This window comes from Carlito syrichta, unplaced genomic scaffold (assembly GCF_000164805.1).
Source record: "Carlito syrichta isolate Samal-C Ts95f unplaced genomic scaffold, Tarsius_syrichta-2.0.1 Scaffold120525, whole genome shotgun sequence".
NCBI classification, from domain to species: domain Eukaryota; kingdom Metazoa; phylum Chordata; class Mammalia; order Primates; family Tarsiidae; genus Carlito; species Carlito syrichta.
The window spans coordinates 25434-36638 of record NW_007064621.1 but is presented as its reverse complement, the minus strand read 5'-3'; the positions used below and the strand labels follow the sequence as shown (position 1 = coordinate 36638).

The following is an 11205-nucleotide window of genomic DNA, read 5'->3' as shown; positions in this document are numbered from 1 at the left end:
TAGTTCCAGCTACTTGGAAGGCTGAGGCAGAAGGATCGCTGGAGCCCAGCAGGTCGAGGTTGCGGTGGCCGGGAGCGGCCACTGCACTCCAGTCTGGGTGACAGAGTGAAACTCCAACTCAAAAAATAAAAAATAAAAATAGTTACGTTTTTAAAAAAAGATGGTAAATTTTATGTTACATGTTTTTTTGCTACAGTAAAAACCAAACATCCACCACTTTTCACACTTAACCAAAATGGCAAAATAAAAAATACTAACAATACTAAGTGTCATCAAGGTTATGAAACAACTGCTGGTGGGAGTATTGATTGATACAACCACTTTGGGAAAAAAAGTTTGACAGTATCTATGAAACTTGAGCATACACATAGTTCTATGTACTACTCAGCAATACTCCTACTACGTATACACTCAACAAAAATGCATACATATGTGTAACGGAGACATGTATTAAAATGTTCATAGCATTTTTCCTGATAGGAAAAACTGAATGCCACCATATATCTGTCATCAGCAGAATGGATAAATAAGTTGTGTGTGCATGCAATGGGATACTATGCTGCAGTGAAAATGAGCAAACTACTGTTACAACCAACCTGAATGAATCTCACAAACAAGATGTTGAACAACAGGAGCCAGGCACAAAAGAATGCAGACTAGCCGGGCTCGGTGGCTCAGCCTGTAATCCCGCGCTTTGGGAGGCTGAGGTGAGTGGATTGCCTGAGCCCGCGGGTTCGAGACCAGCCTGGGCAACTTGGCGAGACCTCATCTCTACAATAAATCAAAAATTAGCCAGGTGTGGTAGCACACACCTGTAGTTCAGCTACTTGGAAGGGTGAGGCGGAGGGGTCGCCAGAGCCCAGCAGGTCGAGGCTATAGCAGCCACTGCACTTCAGTCTGGGTGACAGAGTGAGACTCCAACTCAAAAAAAAAAAATGCAGACTATGATTTCATTCATGCAAAGTTTAAAAACTAATCTATGGTGTTAGAAGTCAGGATAGTGGTTACCTTTGGAGAAGAGGGTGAGGTAGTAGGGGAAGGGATACAAGAGAGGTCTTTGAAGTGCTAATAAGACTCTCTCTTCACCTGAGTGTTGGAACCTCAGGTATGTCCACTTTGTGATAATTGAATTGTATACTTAAAAGTGATGTATCTATGTATACTGTACTCCAGTTAGGGAAAAAAGACAGGCTTCTGTATCAGGATTAAGCTCTGTCCATTGGTCACCTTTCTGTGTCTTTTTTTCTCTAGTTCTTTACAGAGGTACTCCTGGACCAAGGGGACCAATGATTCCACCACTGCTGAGTCTCCCACCTCCTCCCCGGGGTAGAGCCTCAATTCGGGGAGGCTTTGGCCCCAGGTCTGGCCCATATGGTCGTGGTTGGTGGGGAGTCAGTGCTGAACCTCCTTTTCCGGGGCCAGGTCATGGGGGTCCCTCCAGGGGAAGCTTTCACAAAGAGCAGAGAAATCCTCGAAGACTCAAAAGCTGGTCTCTTATCAAGAATACCTGCCCACCCAAGGATGACCCCCAGGTTATAGAAGGTGAGGCCCATCTTGTTATGCTCATGACTCTTCTTTGGGCTGTCTTTTTTCCTTTTGAAGCAGAGGTAAACCTGAATGATTTATCTCCCAGGAGAAAGTACCATTCCAAAACACTGGAAATGATAGGGGATAGGAATTCTAGCCTCTTACACTCTGTTTTTCATTAGCTTTGTTTTCTTCCTTAAATTTTAAACTGCCCAATTTTCATTTGTTTACAGACAAATCCGGCCGCCCTGTCTGCCGACACTTTGCCAAAAAGGGTCACTGTCGATATGAGGACCTCTGTGCCTTCTACCATCCAGGCGTCAATGGACCTCCTCTGTGAGACTGTGCCTTCCCATCCAGGCTGGAAGGATCCCTCTGTTGACCTAGTGGCCATGTATTTCTCTGAGGCCCTTTGATGGCTACCGTGAGGCTCTTCCATCCAAAACCCTCAGTCAGTGACACATCTACCCCATCTGCCACTTACCCCATTTTGGGGTCCAGAGTTGTTTTTCATCACTGGTGCACAGTGTGTGCACATTCATCTGGTCCAGCCTCCAGAGACTTGCCTTCAGGACCCAACTTTGCCCCTTTCAGTTGCCTCCTGGATCTTCTTGCCCCTCGTCAAATGACTGCTGAACAGGAAACCTCTTTGGTGCTGTTTCTTGTGCATCTGTCCACCAGTCCCCAGTACTGCCCTCAATTCCTGAGAGCCCTGGAGCAGTTTCCTACCATTCCCTTCTAGCTGCTTGTTTTAAGTCTTTTTATGTGACACCCCTTCCCCAATGTTGTCAGCTGCTTGTGAAACTCACCAGGTTATCTGACCTGGGGTCAAGCTTGGGTGACTGGTACAGTTACTCCCTGAAGGCCACTTTGTTTTCGAATTTCATAGTTTCTGTCAGTAGCATGATCCCCTCCGCTATGGTCTGTGATCACTGTGCTTTATGGAACTGTGCATCCCCTTGTAGCCTTTCTCAGTGTCCATGGCATTTTTGTGACTTCCCAACACTAGAATAAGTTTTTCTGCCAAAATGAGTGAGCCTCTTGGTGCCCTCTAGACTATTCCGTCTCCCAACATGGGAGAATTGTGAAACTTTCCATAAGACTGCCTCCCTGGTCCTCCTCATTCTTCTCCTGGTGTTAGTTTTTCTGGGTCTGACACAGGCCAGTTGAACATCCTGTGAAGCCTTTGATGGCTTTACCCTTCCTAGCTCCTCTCCAGCCCATTTTAGTTAGACTGTGTCATTGTTAGGCAACCAGCCCTTTCATTTGAATTCTGTGAATCTCCACCTGGCCTATTTTTTGGGTGGAACCTGGACAGTACTGTTGCCCTCTTCCAACCCTCTTCCCCTACACCCTGGCACTGGTTGTTTTCTGTGAAAACGGCAGTGAACAGGTTCAGTTTTGAACTGGCCCTGAGGAAATGGGTCAGGAGTTGTGTGGGCAAGAGGGATGGGTGAGAATTGTTGGAGAACTGAGAATGAATTGTTGTGTTTTTTTTTTTTAACATTTTTTTATATTAGTAATAAACGCAGTGGAAACCAGCATTTTCTTTAATCACTGTGTTGTAGTCATCTCTGGAGGTGTAGACAAGGCTATTCTTACCTGGTAGAGCCAGCTCATTCTTCTTTTAGTTCATATACATTGGTGATGGGGAATGGCAAAGCTTAACCTTCTTCCAGGCTAAAAGAACCAATGGGGACCTATTACCCTATAGGCTTCAACCAGACCAAGCCACTTTATGTTCAAGGAAAAAGGAAAGGCCAGTTGTCCGTGGAGTGGTTTTTACATTTTACTTTGTACAATTGGTGTTTATGGAATAGTGATGAAGCAGTCTTTCAACAGTCTTGTGGAGTTACTCTGGGCCAAGGAATATACTAGGCACTAGAGATAACTGGGAACTGAAACCAATGAATTTCAAATCTGCAATGGAAGACAGATTCATCAAATAATGACAAATAACGTGTAAAGTTAAACCTGTCAAAAGTGCTGGGAAGAAGACTGTCATGGTGAAAGGGAAGTGTGTAATAAAGAGGGAAGGAGATGTAACTGAGGCAAACTCTGAAAGATAATCAGGAGGTAGAGTGGAAGAGAGTAGTCGAGGCAGATGTCTTTGCTAAAAGACCCAGGAAGAGGTGAGCTAAGAGATTTAGAGTGGAGAGGGGGCAGAAGGAAGAGGAGCAAAGAGATTTGGTTTTTGCTTTTTTTTTGACTCAGTCTCACTCTGTCACCCAGGTTGGAGTGCAGTGACATACTCCCGGCCACCACAACCTGAACCTGCTGGGCTCAGGAGATCCTTCTGCTCAGCCTTCCAAGTAGCTGTAACCACAGGCATGCACCAACATGCCCAACTTATTTTTTGATTTATTGTGGAGATAAGGTCTCACCAAGTTGTCCAGGTTGGTCTTGAACCCCTGGGTTCATGCAATCCTCCTGTCTCTGCCTCCCAAAATGCTGGGAGTACAGACATGAGCTACCACACCCAGATTGGATTTGGCTCATAAAATAGAAGCCTTTGCAAGCCGGGCTTGGTGACTCAGCCTGTAATCCCGCGCCTTGGGAGGCTGTGATGAGTGGATTACCTGAGCCCGTGGGTTCAAGACCCGCCTGGGCAACTTGGCGAGACCTCATCTCTACAAATAAATCAAAATTAGCCAGATGTGGTAGTGCGCGCCTGTAGTTCCAGCTACTTGGAAGGCTGAGGCAGAAGGATCGCCGGAGCCCAGCAGGTTAACACTGGGATGGCCGTGAGTATGCCATTGCATTCCAGGCTGGGTTACAGAGTGAGACTCCAACTAAAAAAAAAAAAAAGAGAGAGAAGCCTTTGAAGAGTTTTAGGCAGATGAGTACCATCTATTGGATTGGTTTTCGAAAAGATCAACTTGTGTGGAGAGGGCCAGGCTAGACCTGGAGGTTAGAAGTTTACTTCAGTGGTACAGATGAGCCATGGTGATGGCACAGACTTGGGTAGTGGAGTTGGAGAAAAGTGGATGTTTGAAAATGATAGGTCAGCCGGGCTCGGTGGCTCAGCCTGTAATCTCGTGCCTTGGGAGGCTGAGGTGAGTGGATCGCCTGAGCCCACGGGTTCGAGACCCGCCTGGGCAACTTGGCGAGACCTCATCTCTACAATAAATAAAAAAATCAGCCGGGCATGGTAGCGCATGCCTGTAATTCCAGCTACTTGGAAGGCTGAGGCAGAAGGATCACCAGAGCCCAGCAGGTCGAGGCTGCGGTGGCCGGGAGTGACCACTGCACTCCAGTCTGGTCTACAGAGTGAGACTCCAACTCAAAAAGAAAAGAAAAGGATAGGTCAAAATGAAAGTATTTTAAGTTTCTCTGGGTAGTTCTGGCTTACATAAGTAAGTACCACTTGAAAAGTATTGTAAGCCAGGCTCGGTGGCTCAGCCTGTAATCCCGCACCTTTGGGAGGCTGAGGTGAGTGGATTGCCTGAGCCCGCGGGTTCAAGACCCGCCTGGGCAACTTGGCGAGACCTCATCTCTACAATAAATAAAAAAATCAGCCGGGCATGGTAGCGCATGCCTGTAATTCCAGCTACTTGGAAGGCTGAGGCAGAAGGATCACCAGAGCCCAGCAGGTCGAGGCTGCGGTGGCCGGGAGTGACCACTGCACTCCAGTCTGGTCTACAGAGTGAGACTCCAACTCAAAAAGAAAAGAAAAGGATAGGTCAAAATGAAAGTATTTTAAGTTTCTCTGGGTAGTTCTGGCTTACATAAGTAAGTACCACTTGAAAAGTATTGTAAGCCAGGCTCGGTGGCTCAGCCTGTAATCCCGCACCTTTGGGAGGCTGAGGTGAGTGGATTGCCTGAGCCCGCGGGTTCAAGACCCGCCTGGGCAACTTGGCGAGACCTCATCTCTACAATAAATAAAAAAATCAGCCGGGCATGGTAGCGCATGCCTGTAATTCCAGCTACTTGGAAGGCTGAGGCAGAAGGATCACCAGAGCCCAGCAGGTCGAGGCTGCGGTGGCCGGGAGTGACCACTGCACTCCAGTCTGGTCTACAGAGTGAGACTCCAACTCAAAAAGAAAAGAAAAGGATAGGTCAAAATGAAAGTATTTTAAGTTTCTCTGGGTAGTTCTGGCTTACATAAGTAAGTACCACTTGAAAAGTATTGTAAGCCAGGCTCGGTGGCTCAGCCTGTAATCCCGCACCTTTGGGAGGCTGAGGTGAGTGGATTGCCTGAGCCCGCGGGTTCAAGACCCGCCTGGGCAACTTGGCGAGACCTCATCTCTACAATAAATAAAAAAATCAGCCGGGCATGGTAGCGCATGCCTGTAATTCCAGCTACTTGGAAGGCTGAGGCAGAAGGATCACCAGAGCCCAGCAGGTCGAGGCTGCGGTGGCCGGGAGTGACCACTGCACTCCAGTCTGGTCTACAGAGTGAGACTCCAACTCAAAAAGAAAAGAAAAGGATAGGTCAAAATGAAAGTATTTTAAGTTTCTCTGGGTAGTTCTGGCTTACATAAGTAAGTACCACTTGAAAAGTATTGTAAGCCAGGCTCGGTGGCTCAGCCTGTAATCCCGCACCTTTGGGAGGCTGAGGTGAGTGGATTGCCTGAGCCCGCGGGTTCAAGACCCGCCTGGGCAACTTGGCGAGACCTCATCTCTACAATAAATCAAAATGAGCCAGGTGTGGTAGCGCGCGCCTGTAGTTCCAGCTACTCGGAAGGCTGAGGCTGAAGGATTGCCAGAGCCCAGCAGGTCAAGGCTGTGGTAGCCGGGAGCAGCCCCTGCACTCCAGTCTGGGTGACAGTTGAGACTCCAACTCAAAAAAAAAATTAAAAAAGAAAAGTATTGGAAGAAAACAGGCAGAATGCCACTAATTTGCATCTGGGATGGTTGAGTCTGAGCTGCCTTTGAAGACATCCAAGCAGATATAAAGTAGTATTCAGACTAGAACTAGAGACATAAATTTGAGTTATCTGTATGTAGGTGGTGATTAAAGCCATGAGCATGGATATATTGATTCACTCTAAGTGTTAAGTAAGCACCTGCTGTGTCCCAGTTTATCAGGTTTAGGTTCAGTTGTAACAGAAACCCAAAAGTCTTAAAACAAGATGAAAGTTTATTTCACAGGCCAAGTAGACATCCAAGGCATGTGTACCAATCATGACACCACAAGGTCCTCACACACATATTCAGAACCCTAACCCTCAGCTTTCAGATCCACATCACAAACTTCTATTCACAGTCCAAAGTAAAACTTATCCACATCCCTAGCCACCCGTTATCTTGGAGGAAATTTCCACAAAGTTAACATAAGCTCTTCAACATATATGTCACTGGCTATAACTTAATGCTGTGGCTAATACCTAGCTTTTTGGAAAAGTGTTCTGTTCGTGCAGATATGTACTAAGCAGAACAGCAGGAGCTTTCAGCTGGTAAAAGTTTTAGGGTAGAATGAACACTCTTTACCTGTGCTGAAACTGGGAGATGCAATATAAAAATAAAGTATCGATGTCCTCCAGCCAAAGACCACTAGGAACACACCCACAGTCAAACATTTAAGTTGGGTTATTGACTGCACAGGTTATCTTTTTAAAAGAGGATTAGTGGATTCGAGACCAGCCTGGGTAACTTGGTGAGACCTCTTCTCTACAGTAAAATCAAAAATAGCCAGACATGGTAGCACGTGTCTGTAGTTTCAGCTACTTGGAAGGCTGAAGGGGAAGGATCGCTGGAGCCCAGCAGGTCAATGCTGGGGTGGCCGTGAGCCTGCATGCCACTGCACTCCAGCCTGGGCGAAGGAGTGAGACTACAACTGGAAAAAAAAAAAAAGAGGATTAGGAATGATGTTAATAGGGTTTGTGTTAGGGGATTTCAAAGAAGCAGGAAATCATTCTGGCCTGGGTGCTGTCAGGAAGCAGGAGCAATTCTGTAACTGCACATCCTAATTTAGAAGGAGAGAAGAATGAAAAATGGCCAAAGCTGTAGCATTTTAAAAAGCTGACACTTATTATTATAGAAATGGCATCTTACTATGTTGCCCAGACTGGTTTCAAAGTCCTAACCTTAAGCGATCCTCCCTCTCAGCCTCCCAAACTGTTGGGACTGTAGACATGAGCCACAGTGCCCAGCCCGCAACACTCATTTTAGCTGAGAGGGAACTGTTTGGTATTTTTGTGGTTTGCATAGTGACCTTGTTTTTGTCTGTGCTTAGATGAGATTATGAAGTTTGTCTCAATCACAGACACAGAATGACCTTGTCTGACATTGGGTTTTTGTGAGGTTATGTTCAAGAGAGCACCATGGTCTACCTGTGAGCATCAGGCCAGCTCCTGGCAACACTAAGGCATACCTATTAGTGTCAGGCCAGTTCCCAGTTGTCAGGAGCTGTTTTCCTCAAAAGTAAACAAACGGATAATTACAGGTTCTGGTGAATAATATGAAGGAAATAAATGGAATGCTGAATAGAGAACAATGGTTGGGGAGCTACTGAAGACATGGTGGCTAGAATAGACTTCTCTGAGCAATCTGTAGCTGAAATCACCTGGAGGAGAATGTCAAATGGGAAGAAGAGAGGGCTCAGGACTTAGCCTTGAGGAACTCCAACATTAGATGGCTGAGGGAAGGACATGAGAAGGAGACTGAGGAGGGATGTCAGGCAGGGAGAGATCTCAGAGTGTGGCATCACCTGGCTACTTACTTAGTGCTAGGTACCATGCTAAGCTCTTTATATGCCTTGTCTTATTTAAACTTCATTCTTTCAATGGCCACTTTAGTGCTCACTCTAGAGCAGGCACTGTTTTAGGAACTGGAGATATATCAATGAAAGGGGAAAAAATCCCCGCCCATGTGGAGGTTACATTGTTTTGAGGATAAAAGACAATAAAATATATAAGTTTAAGTAATAAGTGCTCTGTACGAAAACAAAGTGAAGGAAGAGGTTAGAGAGTGACAGGTGGAAGAGAACAGGTTGATAAATAAATAGGGCTTCTTTGAGGAGATAACACATGGACAGAAACCAAAATTAAATGAGAAAGCAAACCATATGAACATATGAAGGAAGTGCATTCCAGGCATATGGAACAGCAAGGACAAAGGCTCAAAGGCAGGAATGAGTTTGAAGTAAAAATAGAAGGCTAGTGTAGCTAAAATGTAGGAGATATGATCAAGATTCGACAAGGGGCCAAATGAGGTGGCTCACCCCTGTAATCCCAGCACTTTTTTTTGTTTTGTTTTGTTTTTAATTTCTTTTGTTTCTTGTTCTTTTTTTTTATATTCCTCTTTTTTTTATTACCTTTTTGTCTTTTTTTATGTGTTCTTATTATTCCCAGCACTTTGGAAGGCAGAGGTGAGAAGATTGTCTGAACCTAGGGTTTTGAGATCAGCCTGGGCAACTCGGCAAGACCTCATCTCTACAATAAATTTTTTTTTTAAATTACCCAGGTGTGGTGGCACACAGTGGTTCCAGCTGCTTGGAAGTATCGCCTGAACCCAGCAAGTTGGGACTGCAATAGCTATGAGCGTGCCACTGCACTCCACCCTGGACAAAAGAGTAAGACTCTGACTCAAAAAAAAAAAAATTCAATGGGGTCACATTGTACAGAGCTCTATAAACTGTGGTAAAGCATTTGGATTTTATTCTAAGTATTATGAACAGATGATTTATATTGTTTTTGGTTTTTGGGGTTTTTTTTTTTTAGTTGGAGTCTCACTCTGTCTCCCAGGCTGGAGTGCAGTGGCACACTCACAACCCCTGCAGCCTCCACCTGCTGGGCTCAGGCAATTCGTCCACCTCAGCCTTCCAAGTAGCTGGAACTACAGGCATAGGCCACCATGCCTAGCTAATTTTTTGATTTAATGTAGAGATGAGGTCTCACCAAGTTGTCCTGGCTGGTCACGAACCCGTGAGTTCAGGTAATCCTCTCACCTCAGCCTCCCGAAGTGCTGGCATTATAGGCGTGAACCACCATGCCTGGTCAGGATTTACATTTTTAAACTACCACTGACTGTTGGTGTGAAGGATAAACTAGAGAATAAAAATTTCAGCAGATAGGCTAGTTAGGAGGCCACTGCAGTGGTCCAGGGGAGGAGGATGGTGACCTGGTCTGGTATGGATGTGGAGAGAAGTGGTCAAATTTGAGATGTTTTAAAGTCTCAGTTGATGGCAATTCCATCTTTCTAGTTGTTCAGGCCAGAAACCTTGGAATCATCCTTAGTTCTCTTTGTCATACCTGACCTCCAATTCGTTAACAAAACTTGTTGGCTTTTTTTTCCAAAAATATATCTGGAAACCAGCTCTTATGATCTCTGCTACTATCACCCTGGTCCAAGATATCATCAACTCCTAATAGGCCTTCTGCTTCTGTCAATTCTACCCATCCCCTACCCCCAGGCTATTCTCAGCACAGCCCCAGAGTCATCCTTTTTAAATATAGACTGGGTCATGTCACTCTGCTCAGAACCCTGAAATGACTTCCTTTTTTTTTTTTTTAATTGGAGTCTCACTCTGTTGCCCAGGCTGGAGTGTGGTGGCACGTTCACATCCAGCGCAGCCTCCACCTGCTCATCTCAAGTGATCCTTCCGCCTCAGCCTTCCAAATAGCTGGAACTATAGGTGCGTGTGACCAGGCCTGGTTAATTTTTTGATTTATTGTAGAGGCGAGGTCTTGCCAAGTTGCCCGGGCCTTCTCACCTTTGCCTCCCAAAGTGCCGGGATCATAGGCATGAGCCATCACATCCAGCTGACTTCCATTTTAATCAAGAGAAAAAGAATCCTTAAGATTATCTAAAAGACTCGTCCTAATCCAGACCTTTCTTTATTTCTCTGTTCACCTTTCCGACAATCTCTTGCTCACTCATGCTACTGTAGCCATGCAGGCCTCCTTGCTATTTGATGCTCACATATGTCAGTACACTCCTGCCATAAGGCATTACTCCAGCTGTTCCTTCTGCTACAAAGGCCCTTCTTCTGGAAATCCATGTGGCTAAAATTCACCTTCTTTCAATGCTTAGTTTGAATTTCACTTTACTGTAGCCTTATTAACAGTCTATTCAGTACTAAAATCTGCCCTCTTGATACTTTTTAACTTGATGGATAGTTTCTTTTTTTTTTTTTTTTTTTTTTAGTTGGAGTCTCACTCTTGCCACCCAGACTGGAGTGCTGCAGCACACTCACGGCCACTGCAGCCTCGACCTGCTGGGCTCAGGTGATCCTTCCACCTCAGCCTTCCAAGTAGCTGGAACTACAGGCACATGCCACCACACCTGGTTAGGTTTTTTTGTGTGATTTATTATAGAGATGAGTGTGGGGGTCCAGCCCCTACAAGGGTCGTGAGGTTTCCTGAAGGAGAGACGGATAGGCGAAAGACGAAAATATTATACTTGGATACCTGCTTTCTGAACAGATGCCGTTTAATGTTAGCTAAGGGAAGGCTTTTATACCATTTGTAAAGGGGCAAGACAAAGAAAATTCCTTCACTTACATATCCTCTAAAAGTTACCACCATCTAGTGGTCTTAGCAACAAACAAGAACCCTATAAACATTCAGACAATGAGTCTTATTCATAAAGCCAAAAATGATAGCTTTAGTCCAAAGTCCCAAATTACAGTCCTTGAAATGTCTCAAGAAAGTTTCCAAGTGTACATTTCTTCATGTGTCAGGAGTTTTCCCATCTGGGGCTTCTATGACTTTCAGAGTTTGTAATCGCCTCTCT

At 45.3% G+C, this 11205-nt stretch overlaps 1 protein-coding gene across 4 annotated transcripts in view; it reads left to right on the top strand.

Annotated features, from left to right (window-relative positions):
• PRR3 (proline rich 3) overlaps positions 1-3081 on the top strand; it is a 6309-nt gene extending 3228 nt beyond the window's left edge. For all 4 annotated transcript variants that reach the window (XM_008048108.1, XM_021707579.1, XM_021707577.1 and 1 more), the window contains 2 exons: positions 1252-1542; positions 1761-3081. In XM_008048108.1, the coding sequence (XP_008046299.1) occupies positions 1252-1542; positions 1761-1867 (398 nt within the window). In that variant the 3' untranslated portion in view covers positions 1868-3081. The remainder of the gene's footprint in view (positions 1-1251; positions 1543-1760) is intronic.
• Positions 3082-11205: the final 8124 nt, after the last annotated feature.